Here is a 20,706-nt window from a genome sequence, read left to right on the forward strand (position 1 = left end):
TAAAACCTGTAGGTTCTAAGGCTTTTGAAGTATTTACTGCTGACAAAATATACCAGCTATTGTGGATTATGTTGGAAGCTTATGTTACAAGCCAGAAGATTAGATAGCAGTCTTGCTGAAAGGGAAAACTACCACTGTTGAGGTAAAAGTTACCCCAGACTTAATGCAGTCAGTCCCAACAAAGTAACTTTGGTTCCTTCAGGCTTAGTATATTTTTAAAAGTCTGTGACTGCAGATGTATAGTGAGACAGATTGGAAACCAGCTAAATGCCTCAAGCAATCAGTCCAGAAGAACAAGTTCAGTATAACCATCTTTTATCTATTTTAGTTTAATTCTATTATGCCTCTACTTGCTTCAGCTACTATTTGACAATGACACAAAATACTGTCCTCTGGAAGTTAGGGATAACTACAGAATAAAGCATATTTGTTTTTCTTACATCTCATAGTTTTTTTTTTTTTTTTAAAAAAAACATTTCACAAGTTTGGAGATAAAAGGGAGAGGAGGTGATTTATTTCTCTCTCTCTCTTTTTTTTGTGTGATTTTATTAATGAAACTCGAAAAAAGCACATTACATCTTTATTTATCCTCTCAAAGCTGTCTATATCTGTTGTGAATCCTCCAGTGCCACTTGGTTCTTTTACCTAGTGATACAGGCTTATGCTGGAACTAAATATTTGGCTAGTAAATACTATGATAACAGCTAACTACTTTTTTCTTTTTTTTTTCTTAATGACAGATTTGACACGATTCTGTTCGTGCTTTGTGAGATTTTTGTCTGTAGCTGCCTGATAGGGGCCTACAGTTAAGTTAATGCTTAATTTAGGTACACAGATACATCTAATTTGTTAAGCTCTCTGATTTTATGCTAGTAAACTTAAGGTCCCTGTTGCTGTGGATTGGGTAGCTATCTCTGAGTTGCTTAGAGTATCAGCAAACCCAAGAAGACATAAATGATTACAAGCATTCTAAGTCTGACCTGGAAATTAATGAAATTATAAACTGTACTGGTACTATTTTTAAGAGTGCTACATCATACATAATCTGAATTTGCCCTTAAATTTTTGATCAATTTCCCAGTAAGTTTAATGATAAAGTTATATATATCCTTGCTATACACATCATGCTAGATTGCATGTTAAACATATAACTGTAATCAGAAACCGTACTGGACTGTTCTGGAGAATAAGCAGGGGCCCAGGCTAGGCATAATGAGCCTGAAAGCAACAACAAGATCTTAATGCATTTAAATAAAGGTTTGCTGAATATCTTTTTCAGTATATTGACTTGATATGGTCTGGTAGTTCAACTTAAAAATGCACACACATGCACCCTTCTGCCCCTTTTTGATGTTCACTTTTAAAGTTCTTCAGACGTGAAGTAGCTGACTTGAATAATTTACTCTGACGTGCTGGGGTACCGTAGGGGTCTGTGAAGTACACAACCTACATGCTGTGTGAGCCTCAAACTGAGCTCTGCAGGAAAGGCTAGGGACCTAGTGAAAATCTGAATTATTTTCTATCTAGAGTTTGTCTGAATCTGAATATTTTTGCTGTATATAGTACTACATAATGTGTAATGCATATTTGATGAGGTCGTTTTTGGTGCAAGCAAACATCCTTAAAAATAATTAAATTTCTATATTTAGGGAGGTATACTGGACAACAGAAGTTCTAGTTGTCTTCACTGCAGTTAATGTATTCTACCTTAGATACCAAACAGCTACACTCTCAGTAGATACAAAGAGTGGTGTCTTCAGTAAAATTATTCTTTCCTGATAAGGGACAATTTCTCTGTACTAAAGATAGCCAGCGCTTTGCAAAGTCACATAGCTTGTACTTATTTTAAAGCTGCTTCACTTAGAACCATTATAATAATCTCCATATATATTTTTTTTTCATATTTGTCTAAGCAGGTTGATCATCTGCATTGTACACATACTTTTTCTGAATGTTACTGCTGTGTATGAAAATCTTCCCTCTGCCCTCACACCAGATGCATACACCTATATCTACATAACCATTTTTGTAAATGCAGAAGCCAAGTTTTGAAGCAGTTTCCTGCAACATCCTCACTTGCCTTGATTTGACTTGCAGAATATGAGATGTGCAAAATATTTTCCTTTCCGAGAAAATAACGCCAGAAGCTCCATTCTAGATGTATACCAGACCAATGACTGATCCTCCAGAGCTTTCAGTCGCTTACACAGGGGAAATGTTCACAGCAAGGCACGAGACTAAATCTAGACCAATGTAGTACCCCAATGTAATCTCAAACGGTGGATGTGGAAGTGTCTTGGCACCAAGTGCTTTGGCACCAATAGGTCTGCTCCTATTGCATCAGATTACTTGTCAATGTAGAGGTAGCCTATCTGTCCACACCTGATTTCAGATACCAGTGAAAACTTAGGTCATGGGGCCTTGTCCCTACTTAGGAAATACTAGAATATTCTAGATTTTTCTTACATCTTCTCCTTTTCCAAATAAACATTTCATCCAAAAACTCTTACAGGGCAGTCCCCCTGGCATTTTTCTGCAACATTTTTCTAGTAAGTTGAGAACGACTATTTATAAGCATCCCAGATATTTTGTCCTCGCAGTAAGTCCAAGTCAAGCCGTGCCGCAATCATCTCATTTAGATATTACCAGCAAAGTCATGTTTATTTGTAAAATTATCACTGTTGGTACCATGTAGATAGGATCACGATAGCCATCTTTTCTGTCTTTGATGTGCTTCAAGGAGTGACCTCTCTTTGTTGTGCAGTTGATGGCTGATCCTCGTCTAGAGTGAAAAATGTTTTTCAGTTCGGTACTTGTACTTGATCCATAGGCCTTTGTGTCTGCTTGCCTACAGACCCCTCTCACGCTCCACGTTCTGTGCACGACGCTCCTTGGCTCCGTGCATCTTCTGTGACCATGCTTATTCTCATTGTGGGATCACATACGCTGGTTTTGTTAGTTTGAACTTTCAGCAGCGTTGCTTTACTCGGATCCCTCAGCAAAAGGCCGTCCGGTCACAGCTCTCCTGCTCGACACAGATTTTTGCAGCAACACGCTTGTTTGAGCACCCGGAGTCAGGCACAGGTTGCCACAAAGTCTCTCATATTCTCTGAACCCTGTTTAGTTTCTTTCAAAGTGACATTTAAACAGCAAAAGTTTTTAAGGACTTTTAAAAATTACCTTGAGCTGTAAAGGAGTATTGAGAAGGCTGACTACCATCCTGCTAGATTTGTACTTGAGTAGCTGGGCAGCTGATGGCTGCTGCATGCTGATGGGCACAGCGTGAAGCACCATACCTGCTGGGTTAGTGTAGGAGGCTTGTGTTAGGTGGATAGCAAAGAGCAGGCACTGTCCTGCCTGTTCTCTCCATTTGGGCAGACCTAGATCGATCGCAGCACCAGATCACTTCCAGGGAGCCATCTAGTTGTTGCATTGCAGAATGAATGCTAGGAGCAGTGTTGCATGCATGTATGCACTGTGAATGAGTGGGAAAACAGGGCCCTGGGGACAAGCTGCACTGACACCATAAATGCATCTAGATGTTTATAAGATGTTATTGCAATCAGACTTTGTAGCAGAACATTTTTTCCCATCACATTCAGAAATTAATGGCATTGTTTCAGTTTCTTAAAGACATAGTCTTTACAATGACCTAGAGAATTCTTAAATTGTCCTCTCTCTACGTGCAGTTTTTTTGTCTTTTTCTCTCTTATTTTTCTTTTCTCCAACTTGGAAGAGGTTTTGCTTCTTTATTCAGAACGGTTTTGCTATTGTTGGTTTTAAGTATTTATAGAAACATAGCTTTCAAGCTATCTCATTCCAGACGCATTTATTCTTCTTCTTGTTACTAAGCATTTCTTTCTGATGCATGTTCTCTCTCATTGTGCAGGTTATTGAGGACAACGGTGTTCGAAGGGTTGTGGTGGTTCCCCAGGCTCCAGAATTTCACCCTGCTGGTCACGCAGTGATACACAGACCTCCACATCCCCCCCTGCCAGGCTTCCTTCCTCTTCCAGCCATGATACCCCCTCCACCACGTCATATATACTCGCCAGTGACCGGAGCGGGTGATATGGCAACACAGTACATTCCTCAGTATCACACCTCGCAAGTCTATGGAGATATGGGTAAGTAGCTTATTATCCGTTGCAAGTTCTGTCAAAGCAAGCGTGCTGTTGTATTGGTTTCTAGAATCAGTGCTACTGATGGACTTGCTTTATCAAGCAAGACCATAGCTTGAATAGGAGCTAGACAAACAAGCTTTATGAAGATACCAGTCTCATTTTTACTGAAGTTTGTTATTCCAGAAAAAGTTCCTTTCACTAAGTTGATTTGTTTATTCAATGATGCATTTAATACATAGATATCTTTTTATGGGTAGCGGTTATGGATTTGCCTGGGAAAGGCAAAGTGGAACAATGCAAGAAGTATTTGTAGTGATTCAGTTGATGTTTTTCCTTGTGATTCTGTATTTAAATCCATACCTGAGCACTGTTTTGAGATATGAGGTCTTGTAAGCATCCTGCTTACGGCAGAAAACGAAGTGCTTAATGTTGTTTACAAAAAAGTATGCTATTTTTCATCAACCCATATATGTCTAGTCTAAATTCCAGCTTAAATAATTAGGTGTTACCCACTTAAATTTTACATTGTAATTGAAGTGGCCCTTGGTAGTGCTACCAATATCTGTCTTTAATACTATTTAGTGATTTAGTGTACACGTGTACTGACCCGGGGCAAGGTGGAGCTATTAGATAAATATTTACATTTCCAGTACACTTGTTTTTCTTTGGATAAACTTCTGCTTTAAAGTAGGTGCTGACCTTGAAAGACTTGGAGGGAGCACTGTCAGGTTGCTGTCTTCACAGAAAGAAGAGAGAAGCTATGGAGAGAGAGACTAGTGCTTTGTCATGTTGCTGTAGATGCATAGATTCCAAATGTTGTGTAACTAAAACATTTTTAGTTATCTGCCATATAGCCACTGTGCTTAAATAGTCATGAGTTACAAAGCAGTCAGATAAAAATACGTGCATATCTTGACCTTTCTGGTATTCTCAGAATTTCTGTATTCTTGTATTGCAGTTTCTTGTTTCTTGGATGCTTATTTATACTTTTATTAATTTCTTGGTTTGTTGTAGATGAGAATTATTTACTTTTAGTTTTCTAAATTAAGAATTAGAGTTTGATAATAAAATGCATAAGATATAAGGGATACTTTGTAATGAAATAATGTAGACTTCAGCTGCTAGATTATATCCCTTTAGCAGGAATTCAGTAACAATTTGCTAAACTACTAAGATCATAAAGAATAGATGATAAAGAGAGATTCTTTGGTTTTGCTTTGTTTTAAATACAGAAGTTCAGTTTACTTACATCAGTTAACTCTTTAGCGTAGCCATTTTGGTATACAAAATCAAAATGAACTTTTGAAAAGAAGCAAATAATTTAAACCATTAGAAGACTAGAAAACCATAAGAAGACTAGATTAAGATTAGAAGGAAACCATAAGAAGAATAGATTTCCAAAGTTAGCAGTTAATATTTGATTCTCTGAAATTGTATTTTAGTACATATTCAAGATGACGTTGAATTTAAAAAGTTAAAAGACTATTTTAGTTTGTTACATGCTTAACGTAGATTCCACGTTTAATTTTGAACTGTTGACTGGGGCTGTGACTTTCAGATGTCAGAGTCTACAATTAGGTTCCTATATGAGGAATCTGAATTTAAGGAACAAAATCATCAAAAATGCTTAAATGCAGTAATTCTCTAGCAGGATCACCTTAGTCTTCAATATTGATGAAAATTGAATTTGTAAATATATACAGCTTATTTAGTAATCCTCTGTCACACTTTTTAAGTATTAAATTCATCTGAGAAAAAGGAACTGAAAAGCTTTCTGATTTGCGTGTTGTATCCTTTTTGCCAAAAAGTTATGTATTTGATTTGATCTTCTGTAATTCCTAGCATGCAAGAAATAACAAAAAAAAAAATCGTTTTCATTCTTTAACCAAGGAATACAACTTGACCTAAAATGGTCAAATTCAATAATGGTTTTAAAATACTATTTTTGAAAGAGGTAACAGAGGCATTGTTTTTATTTTGCTAAGCTGTCTACACTGAAGAAATTACTTTGAAGGTCCAAATCTCTCTTACTATATCTTGAGTCCTTAAAGCTGACTGCATTATAAATTTTTGGCATTTATGTTCCAGAAACTGAGAGGTGATATATTGGTTCTGCTGAAGTCAGAGGCAAAATTTCCATGTCCTCCATGGAATGAGACTATTGGGTGCCTCATTTTGTGTAGCACAGCCTTTCATTTTTACAGAATGTAGGAATATAGTGGCACATTGAAATCACTGTTCAGTAAATTTTAAGATAGTCTGCATTTACTGAATTAAATGTGTGAAAAAAATATTGTTTATTTTTGCGTATGTCCCAATTTACACTCTGCTAATAATTTTCAATTATTTCCATCTTTTCTGGAGGACAAATGATTGCATTATCTGAGGTGTTGCTGGAATTTGAAGGTTTTCTAATTCTCAGACATTTAAAAATAAATTCAGATATCTGAATTCTTTTTTCATTATTGAGTTGATTTAAGAATATGATTTTAAAAGATTTGATAAATAGTTTTTTAAAGGGTTTTGACTGTAATTTGAGATCAGTTCTCTTCTAATTCTTCTCACATTTCGAAGCTTTTCTTTTAAATACAAATGGTACATAAACTAAGAAAAAAGTTTGTTCATCCTGAGACAAATCTCTCTTGTCCATAAACATAACCAAAACCAACTATTTTCCTAATTTCTCATAGGTTTATATTTAAAAAACCAGTTGCTGACGTGAGATACACTGTTTCAGAACCATTAAAGTGTTTCTAAGTATAGAGATGACATGAATAAAAATTTTGAAATTGGACAATCTGCAGTTTAAATTTTTTCATTAGCCTAGTAGTGACTTTTTTTCTTCCAAATGGATGTTCTGACTCAGTGATGGGACTTTTTGATGAAACTGCAGCAGTGCCTCAAGTTTTTTTGCACAAATAGAGTATACTTAAAGACCTGTCTTCACTGTTCTAGCATCTTTCAGTTGTCCTGTGCTTTTAAAGTTTTTTTTAATTGATTTCTGCTGCTCTATTAAAACAATAGAGCTGTAGTTGTGTTCCAAAACTTAAAAACTTTTGTATTTTTCATTCAACATTACAGTAGACCTAATCCCATGTAGGGTATATCCAAGTAGCGGTATATTTTTTCTGTGTTAACTTTATTCTACACCTTTACAGTTCAAGGGAAAACATAGAAACATCTTAAAATCCATTTTATAACTAGGAAAAGGAAAGAATCCACTTCAGTATATAAAAGCTTTTACCTGCTGGACAGTTTCAATTTTACAATAAGAAAAGTCTAACTTTTAACTCACTGAAAGTGCACACAAGCATGCATTTAGCTCGCATAGCATCTTTATATAGATTTGTAAATGCATGCTGTTTTTAATGATATTTTTTGTATTTCTTTTTCTTTATTTTCATTTAGATGCTCTACCTGCTCATGGAAGATCCAACTTTAGAGATGAAAGGTCTAGTAAAACATATGAGCGGTTACAAAAAAAATTAAAAGATCGACATGGAACTCAGAAGGATAAATTAAATAGTCCTCCGTCATCTCCTCAGAAATGCCCTTCTCCTACAAATGAACATAATGGACTTGCAAAAGGACAGGATGCAGCTGGTGTAAGCACAGGTTCTACCAAGAGCAAATCTGTGGGTAAAGGAAAAAGCAATTCTCAGACAGACACAGAAGTAGAAGGTAAGTGTTAACAAAAATAATACGCATATCATGCAAATGCAGTGTCTAACTGAAGGTAATCTTTGCAGACAGAATACCATACTTCTGACAATCATGAAGTTGAGTAGTAGCCCATAACTGCACAGATTTGCGTAGAATGGAGTTAAGGACAACTGACCTGCTCCTTATACTCAAAGGATAGGCTTAAGAAAACAAAACTACTGACTTTAGGTCTCCATGTAGATTTGAACAAAAGATATTTGTCATATTCCATAACACTGCTTAAAGAAAAATCTGGACTTTGGCCAGAGTTACGTTGGTGTTTACACTTTGATAAATCAGCAAGTGCTGATGGCCTGCTTGATAGTACAGAAAACATGGAAAGAAACAGCCACTGATAGAGGCATTCAATTTATTAAAGAGGAGTATTTCTTAACAGAGATACTGTTGTTGCACATAATGCCTGTCCCTATCAGTTCATTATTGAAAGGCCTTTGGACTGGTCCTCAGGAACTGTCTTGCATAATGTTTTTTTTTTGCCTAATGAAGAATAAAGATAAGAACATGCACTGAGAGTTCAAAGCAGCACGGCAGGTGTTACGAAGATAGGAATGGATAAAGTGAATAAAACAGTGTATACCTCCAGTGAGAAAAGACACAGAAACACCAGCTGAGTAACAGAACCATACTGACCCATGAATGAGGACAAGAAGTTCCCATGTGATCATTGCTGGTGTGAAGGTTGGAGCTACGACAGTCTTCAGGGCTATGCCAGGTTAATGAGTGGGATGATGTGAATCTGAATTTGTTATTAGTTTTGCAGCTTTGATAAAGGGAGTCCACTGCATTGTTTTCCATATTCCTTGCAGTCAAATCAGGATTCAAGAAGAATCAATCTTTTACACAAACATAAAGTACCCTTAACTAGAAAGTTCTATTGTGCCAAAAGCTGGAGTTGTTAATGTAGTCATCTCTGTAGATTGTTAAATTACTTTTGAAGTTCTGCTGTTGAACCCCTTCAAAATAAGGACTGGAGCTTCAAATATGACTTCATGTTTTCTACAATACTACCATAGGGAGTGTGTTTATTATTAGTACTTTTATTTCCCAGTGAAGCTCATGACAGAAAAATGGCCGAATTCACTCAGTCTTAGTCATGCAATCATTGTCACATCTGAAACTGTGTCACCGAACAGCATACAAGTCACTGTCACAGCACTTCAGGTTCAGAAATCGACATCAAAGGCTTGTCATTAGTCAAGTGTAATTCAGTCAAACTAGAGGTGTGTGTAACTGTTGATGCTGAGGGAGATAAACCATGGTGTTCTTAACTAGTTGAAGCTTCGTCCTGTGAGATGATGGGTTTTGCTCATGTGTATTGCTATAGCCCAGAAAGAATGTGAAGAAAGTACATCTAACCAACACCAGGAAGCTTGTTCACCTACAAGAATTGTTAAAAACTTAGTTGTAGGTGATACCACATGAAAGCTTGGTAGCAAAGGGACACTTTAAGATGCAGCCTAAGTTCAGTAATTAGGAACATTCACCGAACTGTTGCTCCAGACTTGGATGAATACTTCTCACTGTAATTCCAGAGTAATACCTGTCTTGACTTCAGTTTACTTGCAATTAGCTGTTATTCATCTGTAAGCTAACTTCAGCAAGACCACTTTTCAAATTCATTTAGTTCATGTGGCTTTTGGAAAATGATAGACTTGACTTACAATGAGAAAATAGTATGTACTGTGACGTGGAATTGTGGTAACAAACAGAAATCAGAAGTGCATTTAATACATTTCAAAAAAAAAAAAGAAAAGAAAAATAAGAACTATTAAGTTGTAAATAGATTTGACTTGACTTCTTTTTTAAAAAAAATTCCAAGATTTATTGTTTTAAGATGGGTCTTCAAGTGAATGAAAAATGCCTGGCAGCATCTACAAAACGGAGTAGCCTGTTTAATTACCTACTACTATAATTTGATCGTTACAGTGGTGTGTAAGAGAAAGCACATAAAATACTTTCTATAAGTTTCTTTGAATACTTTGAATCAGATGTACCTTCAGGTGAAGCAAAAGACCTTAAGTCTCCTTCCCTGAGATATAGCTGAAGCTAAGCTAAGGTTTGCCATGTTGCAACTGAGAAAGGTCAGGAGTGTTACTAGTAGCACTCCAGCTGATGTGCAGTAACATGTATAAACTTCTGTAGCTTGATCATTAGTCTGCATCCCAAGATAAATCTCTGGAAGATATTTCTGATAGCTGAGAAATTAAGTTGTCCAGAGCAGTAGTTTAGCATAATATATTAATAAAGGATAACCATACTATCCATTTCATTAATCACAGAACAGATTTAGAAATAGTTTTATATGAACAACTTCTTGGGGAGCTTTTTCAGTTTCACATCACCCTGAATGAGTCAAGTGGGCAAGGTATTCTATTTTATATGTACTTCAGTTTGTATATACACTGCACTTCTTGAAATTTAAAAGCTATTTCAATGTAAAATCACTGAATAATGATTCATGGGTACTTGTTGTTTGCTTTGATTTTGTTCTTTAAGAAAAGGATGAAGAAACAAAAGCACTTGAAGCACTTCTTTCTAATATAGCCAAGCCAGTGGTAAGTAGATGTGGCTTTCCATAAAATCTGAAAGTATCTGTTCCTGTTTTCTAGTTATGCTTCATTTTGTCTGTGCCAAGTTTAAAGGATCTTTAGTTCTCAGCAGTAATGAAAATGCACTTAATTTGCGGTCACCAAAATGTAAATGGCAAAAGTAATATTTAGTCAATCAATATTTATGAAGCTAAATTTGTTCTAATACTTAGTAATTTCTTGGCACCTTGTGAAGTCCTCTGTCCATCAGTCATCCTGAGTAAAAATAATCCATGTCCCTTATTATAAACTACAAAAAGCTGGAGAAGAAAGGAAATAAGTAATTGTGGCTGTGCTAATAAATAGGAGAATCTGTATCTGATAGCATCTGTTTTTCTGTAGGTCATCACCATTCATTTTATAAAGTAGAACTACTTTGGGAATGGATCAGGGCTGTATAACTAACAGGACAGTTGTTTTAGATACCTGTTGTCTCTGGGTGATGAGGTTCTATACTAACAATAAGGAAGCATGTGCCTGATTAATGGGTTTGTTGCTAGGTTAGTTTACTGCAACTTAATTCAGTGTCAGTGAACACCGATCTTCCTAGTAATCTTCAGAGTATGAGTGTGTGTTATGCTCTTTTGACTCTGAGAGAATTCAGATGATCCTTTCTATCCTGCCTGGAAGTATGAGGACCAGATTCTCTTGCAGATATGTGCACACTCCTCTGTCAGTGGTCAGGGCATACAGGATGTTATCCAAGTCTGGGATGCCTTCAGTTACTTCATTGCCAATGAAAATGACAACCCTGAGCATCCTGGGGCAGTTAGACTGAGAAGTGTGATTAAAATTTTATATCTTCTACTGCGTTGCAAAGGACATGCAAAAATGTCAGTGTCCCAGTAATTCCTTGTCATTTTACTTCCGCTGACTTCCTTCCACCCACAACAGTCAACCATTCATGCCTTTTAGGCAAGCATGGCTATTTTCACTGTTCTTCCCAGCTATGTCCTTTCTTTAACTTCATTGCATATTGCTGTGTGCCTGTAAATGCTCTCTGCAGCAGCAGCAGACTTCACAGGCCTAGGCGGTAGTGGTCTCTTACAGACTAAACAGTAGCAAAACAGGCAGCAAGTGAGACTTCCAGCACTTGGCAATATTTCTTGCTTCTTACTTTGCTTTGTAAAGGCAAAGGACTGTCAGGGCTGTGGGTGGATGGAAGACTGGTTGATGCTGCAGCTTGGGGGAGTGTGATCTGATAAGAGCAAGGGAGGCCGTATTAGCTACTTAGGCATTTCAGAATCAGAAGCAAACCTCTCACAGGTTCTCCAAGGAAACTTTTCCTCACCCTCCCACACGTAAACCAAGAATGTGTGTTCCTTTCCCTCCTTCCCTGCAGTTCTTATCAGAAATAATCCTTCTGGATTTTGATGAAGTTTTTACTTGAAGCACTGTATCAGGGGTATCAAGATATTTCTTTTGATGTGTCATCAGCACTCCATTCTCTGGTTGAACTTGAGTGCTGATACGGGGAAAATTGGATGTTGGCCATGGCAGTGGTCATACAACCAGATGATCATACAATCACTGTCCAATGCAATGTCCATTGCACCACATCCTGTGATAGTTTTAAGGCTAGGACTTAACTTGGACTGTCCTTGTCTAGGCCTAATCAGATGTAGGCGCCATGAGGTGCTTTCATTTACATATCTCCTTCAGTTCTGTAAGCGGTGTGGAGCACATCAGCCTTGCTGCCTCTAGACTCCCATTAGTGTTCTGGTTTAAGACATAGTTTTCATTTTCTTTAACTTTTCCCTATGTGTATTGCCAGTCCTCTCATATGTGGCAGTGGTAGTAAAGTTTTTAAACTCCTGGTACTGCTAGCAAATGATCCTTCTACTAGAGAGATGCAGAACCCTTTCAACCCAAATGTGAAAATGGGGTAATTCTGCAGGTTGCACCATGTGAATCCTCAGCCTTTGAGCAGAGTCTGTACCAACTGTCACATCCATTAACCAAATAGAAAAGGAAGCAAAAACAAGGGGACCTGAAAAGGCAGAATAGAAGAGAGAAATGGAGCAGAAGATTGGGTATTTAGTGAGGAGTTAAGAGACTCAGAAAAATGTAGGTGGAAAAGGGAATTTGTTAGAAGCACAGAATTTGAGGATTAGTTACACAGCGTGCAAAGCCCTTGGGAGTGCCTTGTGTTTTGTGACTCATGCGTGTTCTGTACAGGCTAGAGGACTTTGGAACATGGTGCAGTCCGCTTATTGGTCACCTTGTGCTGCTGTTGACTTTGGAGCACCAGTCTTGCTTTAGTTTCCTCTGGATGTAATCCAGTTTGCACATGCTGAAACTGCTCCTTTATGTGACCCAAAGTACATGAAGCATAGATGAAGAGGTTCACTTTTGCCAGTTGGACTGCTTGTGTAGACATGCCCACCACTTAATTTCTTCAGTGCTAGGGCCTAACTTTGAGCATTGTAGTCTACTTTGCAGAAGCACATAATGCTCAGAGCTGCAACTAAAATAAATTGCACCCACTTGAATAAGCGTACAAGGTAATAGGTAATGACAAGTTCTGAAAAAGCAAGTCCTAAGTACCTCAAGTTAGTCACCTAGAAATAGTGGATTCTTTTGATCTTAATCTTTGTTCCTTGGAAATAGTTTTTGCTGCCTCATATAACACAGTTTTTTGAAAATAAGTTAGTGCTTTGTGCTTAGGTGCTATAATAATAGGAATTTCTGGAACTTTAGAAATTCTGTTTCCATACTAGAGTTCTGAGTAGTGTTCAGAAAGTAAGATATCAAGGTCTTTATTGAACAACAAAGATAAATGAAAATACTGAGTAATTTCTTTCTTAGTGAACACTGTGAAGCTGGAAGTTTGTGTTAAAACAGTATGCGCTGATGGAATCTTGAAACTACCATAGTGCATAAACACAATAGGAAAAATTTAAGATTTTACAGGAAATCTTAATTTTAGACATTCTAATCTTCCAGTACTTTGTTCCTGTCCCTTAATCTCGTGAGGAACAATAGAGGGTATGAACTGGAACTAGACTTGTCTTTATGTATCATTATTTGAGGAGCTCAAAGCTGAATCTGAAAAGTAGATTCAATTGTTTTGTAAACAAGACTCAAAAAGGACTTAAATTACATTTTTGGATTCTCTCTTGTCAGTGTTTGCAGCTGTGATGTTTTGGTAGCTGTGAGCAATTTGAAATATTCCATTCAAACCCCTATAAAATAAAAGGCTCCAGAACTTAAAAATAATAATAATAATAATGTAGCATCATTTAGAGTATAAGCACAGAAGAATGTGTATATTGTCTGGTCCAGTAGCTCCTAACCTTTACTCTGTTGCACTCCTATGACCTCTTTCCTTTTGTCTGATTATTGACACCTCATGTACTGGCTGTATTTCTAGGGACCCCACACTCAGCCAACCCCATTCTCTGGGGGTGCAGAAAGGGAGATGGTAGCAGTTGTAGCAGGATTCAGGTATCTAAAGGATAGGGCTGGAAATTATTTCCAACACTTATCCCTGCCAGAGAGGGAAGTGTTGTACCACTTGTTCTATTTTTCCACCCCGAGCATGTTCTCCCAGGCTTTGAGAAGGTACTTGCGTCTTATGCTCGTTCTCAAAGTAGTTCACTCCCCAGTGCTCTTCAGCAGTGCTTGTTAGTTTAGGCTTGGCTTCCTGCCACTCCTTGGTTTAATGTGAATGTACATCATCGAAGGGAAACCAGTAATTTAGTCTAACCACCTGTTTTATTGCAGACCATTCACTTTCACTAGGCACCATCTATTGAACCCAATGCCTTTGCTGCAGGTTGTAAATTTTCTAGTCCAACTAGTGTCACATAAGATGGATATGAATTTCTGCCTCACTGCAAGTACAGGATGGAAATAGCTGCTACGTGCTGTTTTCTTTGCTACATTACTCTTAAATTTTGGCTTTTTTTTTTTTTTTTTTAATCTAACAGTAGTAGAGCAACATCTGACTTGGTGCTTTCCTGCTAGATTTTAAAATACCTTTTATTGTCTTTAAACCTGTTAGCTGTTTTTGTTTCACTGAATCTTACAAGTTTGCTTGTAAACTCTGTTTTAAAAAAGGGTAACTTAGTCACTAACATTTACTTCCCTTTTCTCTCACATACATGTATGCGTATGTGTATATATATTTATATAATTTATATAGGTTTTTATACACTACAGTATTTTATGTACCATTAGGATAGCCTTAATTCGCCACACACTGTATTTCTGTTCGTGTTCTGTTCTTGACTGTTGGTTTTAAGCTTTGGCAAACCGGCTCCAACAAAGCTTCTGATCTTCATAATACTGGTTAGTGACATGCTCTATTTACATAAAGTAAAACAACCAGAACAACCTACAGACTCACTGGTTTTTAGCTGAGAACATAATACCATTTCATTGTTTTGTAGTTACTATATTAACAGTTGTCATTTATTGTTTCAGAAGCACTACGGAAGTTCTGGTTTATGTGATTTGGTCAACAAACATTGCGCAAGTAAAATTAGTTCAGGATATAATTTTTCTTTCAGTTAGAGACTTAAGGAACATTTGATCCTGTTCTCTGTAGGCTCTTGTTGGTATATAACAGATTTCCACTAGTACTTCAAATTCAATTTTGCTAGTCAGAACTTTAGTTTCTGAAGATTCAAAGTCTGTAAATTGTCTGCTATTCTGTAATCTGTAATGTTGTCTTTGTCCCTCCCATTCTTGCTGCTCTCTGTCCTAAGCAGTTCAAACCATTAATTTTTTAATGCTCCTATAAGGTGTCATGTCAACTTACATTAATAGCAACCATATTATTTTTCCTGTTGTAAAAGATGATGAACATGTAGAGATGCATGAAGAGAAGTATAATCTGTAAAGCATGTAAGGCAATTTGGCATTGGTAAAGCACTGGATAGACTGTTACGTACAGTTTTAGGCATATTGCTGAAGATAATGGAAGAGTAGGAGATAGTCAAGGAGAGTAGAGAGAATGATCAGAGATTTAAAGTGAGGGGAGATAAATGCTAACAAACTTCAAATATGTAAGAAAATTGCAGAAAGGAATAGTTAATCCTTAGTGGCTAGGAGAAGTAGAAATGGTTTTAATAAGTTTAATAGATTCTGGCTGGACATTAGGAGAAATTTTTCAACCATTAGGGTAGCTAAACATAAGAATAGATCGTTTTACAGTGGAGTGTTAATCATTGGAGGCTGTTAAGGACAGAATAGACACAGAAGTAGGACCCACTAATACTGGCATATAGTAGGTACATCAGGAAGCCACATTTCTTTCCATTAGTATCCACTGTCATCTTTCTGCTGCAACACAAGAAGGAAGTTTAAATCTGAGAGGAAGATTTTACCTTCTCAGATGCCTTCCCACAAGTCTGAAGTCTTCCAAAAATGCTAGGGTTATACTAAGGTGATTGCAGTTAATGTGGATCCTCACCATTTAGATTAAGGTGGAATTTCTCTTGCCAAACTTCAGATTCTGTTTCCGGTAACTTTAGTGAATAATCTTACTATCCTTGGATCCCTTTCAGGATGTATTGTACATTTCTGTTAGCATGTGGGGGCTGTGTGTTGTCTTTGACCACTTGCTGGTGTTGCGAAGGTATCTCCAAGGGATTCTGAAGCTTCATCTTGTTGGAGTTACCTTTCCTCTGTTCTGTATGTTGTTATCACTAAGTCATTTCCTCTGCTTCATTCTTGCAGTCAGTCTCTAGGTGTTAGGTTCAGCATGTTACAGCAATTTAAGACTACCACCTGTGAAGATACCATTTTACTTCTGATACTCCAGGAACTGTTTTACAAAAGTAGTTATTCCCAAAACTTATATGTTACAGAGATACTGTGAAACCAAACATTTCATATAATGGCTGGGGTTTTCAATTTGCTTATGAAAAGATTGAAAATCAGTAGGTATACCACATAAACCACAAATACTAGACCTGTGCAAAATATTAGTGAACACCCATAGATTTCTAAATATCCTTCTATAAATAGTGCTAAGAAGTTTGCATCACGTGCATGCACCTACAGAGTTACCATCATTTCCCCCTGCGAAACACGCACACACAGAGGATTTCAAGCAACAGCCACTCTTCTGGACATTGGTGCCCTTAATGGCACACCTCTGGTGGGAGGTGTGGGTGCTTTCGCTGTGTGCCTAACTCTGGTGCTCCCTACAGTTGGTGACTTCCCAGACCTGGGAGAAAGTCCCCGTAAGGTTGCACACATGCACCTGATCTGCGTGTGCCAGCTTGCCACACCCTGCACTGCCACCCCGCTGGCTGGAGAGGGACTATTCATGGCAGTCGTGACACCAGGAGGGGAACTTCTTGTGTAGTCAGGCCTGGTTTTGGTTGTCACTCTGTTCCGCGCCAGCGTCCCTTGGCCCTGCTATAGGTTTTCATGCTACTTTTTATACTTCTGGAGCTGATCCATTCTTTGTAGCTCCTTGGTTACTGTTTAATGCACCTACTGATTGCTGCCTGTAGCATGACCAGCCTGGGGCATGTGCTTCTCGGACCGTTTGGGGGATTGCATTCACACATGCTGTTTATACTCCTATTTCTCTCACACTAACTGTTGTTACCCAGTTCAGGCCTTTCTGCAAAGGGTGGGCTGTGCACGCACCACTACAGGAGTTTGTTGGGATGTTGTCCATGGGCATATGCCCTTTTTGAGCATGATTCATTGCACGCACCTGAGCTCAGAATAGGTTGTTCTTCCACTAAGAGAAATTGGAATAGAGTCTCAGGTAGTGATGTGGTTAATATGCTGATTATGAAAAATTTACTAGGGTAATTACCAAATAGATTCTAATCTAATGGAAGAGTCTGCGTTTTGCAGTCATGATTAAGTGCCCAAGGCATTTTTTTCATGTATCTGTTACAGTAATGCCAATTTTGGAGACTTTCCTGAGCTCTTACATACTTCATATGAAAACCTTAATGAATCAACAAGAAGGTATTTTAAAAAATCATAATGCCAGTCACTTTAAAAAATGCCTGAAACATTGCCATTTAATGGATTGATTTCACAATATACACTCACAGTCCTCTGTGCTCCGTAAATGAAACTGTTTCTTTGTGTTTAACCACTAGGTGGCATTCCTTACTTAAAAGTTTTCTTTGCAGTCTATGCCTTAGGGTAGCAGTTTTCAAATGACATTTCTGGTATTTCCAGCCTGGTTTCATCTGTAAAAATGAATTAGTAGCTATCATATGAGTATACATACTATGATATGCTGATAGTACGTGATTTTACTTTCTCTTATTTTGTCCTACATACCAAAGCAGTGCTTATGTACAATAGCACTCAAATGGCAGAACTCTCAAATACTGTGTTTGTACAGGTATCAGACATTCAGGCAAGAACAGCACTGCTTGCCTGGTCCCCTCCATCCAGTGATGTCGGAGAAGACACTGACAAGAGTAGTATACCAGAGGTTTATACTTACGAGGTTATGATTTCAAACACCGGAAAAGATGGAAAATACAAAACCGTATATAGGTAGGTGTTCGTTATCTTTAATTATTATTGCATTGGATTATGTGCATTAAAACCTCGTTAAAAGTCTGCCTGTTGTCTGCCAGATTGAAATAATTAGCAGTTTTGTGTAACTTCGCTTTTGAAGCCAATTACTTTTTTCTATAACAATGACTGTTTTATTGCTGAAGTGTCTACCAATGATTAGAATTTAAAGACTATTCTTTGATATTAAAGCATGCTTCTAGCATCTTTTAGGTGTATTTCAGCCAACTACAGTAGAGAATGTTTATTCTCGAATAGTGAGATATACAAATAGTGAGAAATACAAAATTGTATTTGTAGTTATTTACTTTGGCATATACCTCTACTCCCAGTAGAGCCATTCCTTCTTTCTCCGGAAAAAACTCTTAGCATGAGGTAGTCTTTATAACATGAAATAAAGTAAAAGGATTCTCACAGAGCACAACTCTAGCAGCAGCAAAACATGCAAAACTGTCCACATTTGAATTTTTCAGATACTTGGAGAGTTGTTATGAATATCAGTGTTTGTAAAACACTGGGCATAGGACATAGCACTTCAGTATAATAACACATACATGCATACACATGCACATACTCCAGCACATACAGCTGGTCTTACAGAGTAAAGAGGAAAATGATAGTTCTAAAAACAAAAAACTCTAAAATTCAAAGATAAATGCATCTTTATTTTGCTATATTTAGCAATAGAAACAAAATGTTAACAAATACGTTTCTTAGAGTGTAGTCCTGCGATGTTAACATGAGTGGGTTAGATAGATAATGTATCTTTTTTAAAAACGTCTGAGATTCTGAAACAGTCTCTTAAATGAAATCATACCTCTTTCCAGTGGAGAAGAAAACAAAGTTACTGTAAATGATCTCAGGCCAGCAACTGATTACCACGTAAAGTGAGTACCCTCCTTTTTACCTATTAAATTCAATAATAATGCTTAAAAGTGTCATTCTATCTCTATATTTCATTTCATAAGCCTTCAGAGGTTCTTTACTGCATCTCACTTCCTTTGAGTCAGTAGTTAAGTGAGATACTGCTGTTCTCAAGCCAAACATTTTGGCTTAGTTGTCCACTCAGTCCAGTTTGGAAGACGTAAGAGAATATTGTTGCTCCCTTGTCCAGCCATCCATGCTCTTTACATCTTTTGTCACGCCAAAGCAGTGATACTTTTTTTTGTTTGTTTGTTTGTTTTTGTTTTTTTTTCCCCTTGAGGAAAACACAGAGATGGCACAAATGTGTACCTTGCACAAGGATGTTCTCACTATTGGCCACTTAAAGAACACTTCATGTTGCTTTCACTTTGCCCCAGTAGATTCTGTCTCCATACATGTTATTGAATATGCCCTAGCTCAGTTTAATTCTGCAGTTCTGGTAGAATCTGCTGCACCTTTATGTCCTACTGAAGAATTATCATGGGGTTGAAAAGATACAGTTGGGTGTTCTTCCTCCTTCCTTTTTTCTTACATATTGGAGAGTTGTTTTATTTCCTAGCTTAATAGTAGTAGTAATAATAATATGAATATATCAGATTATTAAAAAATTAAATTGCAAATGCAGAATTTAGCGTTTTTCTCAAAGTATTATCTTTTCAAGAAATAATTGCAAGTGGAGAGCATCTTCTGAGAAGCAACTGAAAGTACAGCATATGAAGGATTTGCACCTCTTGAACCATTTAGAGGCAGCTGGTAGAAGAAGCTAAGGGAATAGAAATGTTTCTGAGTAAGGACCTGAGTCCAAAATGTATAGTAAGGGCTGCTTTAGTTTGGAACGTCAGCAGTAGGGATTAGAGAGAAAATCTTTTTCCTTTGCATAATGGTCTTGTTGGGGATGGTTTTGCTCAAAAAATATTTGCTCAAAATGGGACAGCTAAGTTCCTGGCCATCAGTGTGAGGGAGTCTGCATCTTCTAATGCCATTTTTAGGTTATCGTCTTCGTTGCCAAACTGGAAGCAAAACAGAGTTGGACTGTTCTTTATCACCCCCTCGCTCATTAAAGTTGGTCCACTGTGACCCAGTATTGGCTCAGGAGAAGGAAGGAATAGGAGCTTGACTTTGAAGCTCCTTGATATGCAGGTAGTTCTCTGTGATTTCATCTCTGTTCTTAGTAGTGTTTATGCATTTTACCCAATGACATTTAAATGGAAAATGTACGAAGCATAGGGGTCAGAGCCTCGGACTTCCTTTTCTTATATAAATCCCTTTTTACCGGGTTGCATTCAGATTCTTTCTTTCATATTCCTTGTCGTTATAGAGTACACATGAAAATAGATGGCAAAACTGCTCTTTGAGGCTTAGCCAGCTAACTCTTCCTCAACTAGGAATAAAACAGAATTCTGCCAGTCTGAACATTGCCTGAAGTCTGTGAAGACCAGAAGGGCTAAGATATAAAGATAACTGATGAATTACCTGTTTGCTACTGCATGCAATGACAAACAACTTTGCAGTATTATTCAACTCTTCAGCTGTCTGTCATGCTTGTTATGCTGTCCCTGTTCTTGAACTCTACAAAGCCATGTTTCCTATGACTGGCTGTTCTGGCAACATTAAAATGTGAATTTTTTTTCATAAGCAGATGTCACAGGTCTTATACCTGTGATTGGAGAAAAGGTGATTTTCAAAAGGGACAGAGGAGTAAGAAATGAGCCTACCAAGTGTGAGATGCCCAGAAGAAAGTAACATCGTGTGTGCACCCAAGAAAGAGCTGTAGCATAGCTATACAGTTAGGGAATAAAAGCCAGAAAATAATCCCAAATTTAATTTTGGAGGAGAGT

The 20,706-nt window shown here is 37.4% G+C and overlaps 1 protein-coding gene across 6 annotated transcripts in view; it reads left to right on the top strand.

Moving 5' to 3' along the window:
- Positions 1-20,706, top strand: part of FNDC3A (fibronectin type III domain containing 3A) — a 119,212-nt gene that overhangs the window by 68,651 nt on the left and 29,855 nt on the right. For all 6 annotated transcript variants that reach the window (XM_062567016.1, XM_062567015.1, XM_062567013.1 and 3 more), the window contains 5 exons: positions 3,890-4,127; positions 7,533-7,805; positions 10,344-10,402; positions 17,766-17,923; positions 18,772-18,831. In XM_062567016.1, the coding sequence (XP_062423000.1) occupies positions 3,890-4,127; positions 7,533-7,805; positions 10,344-10,402; positions 17,766-17,923; positions 18,772-18,831 (788 nt within the window). The remainder of the gene's footprint in view (positions 1-3,889; positions 4,128-7,532; positions 7,806-10,343; positions 10,403-17,765; positions 17,924-18,771; positions 18,832-20,706) is intronic.

Source organism: Rhea pennata, chromosome 1 (genome assembly GCF_028389875.1).
Source record: "Rhea pennata isolate bPtePen1 chromosome 1, bPtePen1.pri, whole genome shotgun sequence".
NCBI lineage: Eukaryota > Metazoa > Chordata > Aves > Rheiformes > Rheidae > Rhea > Rhea pennata.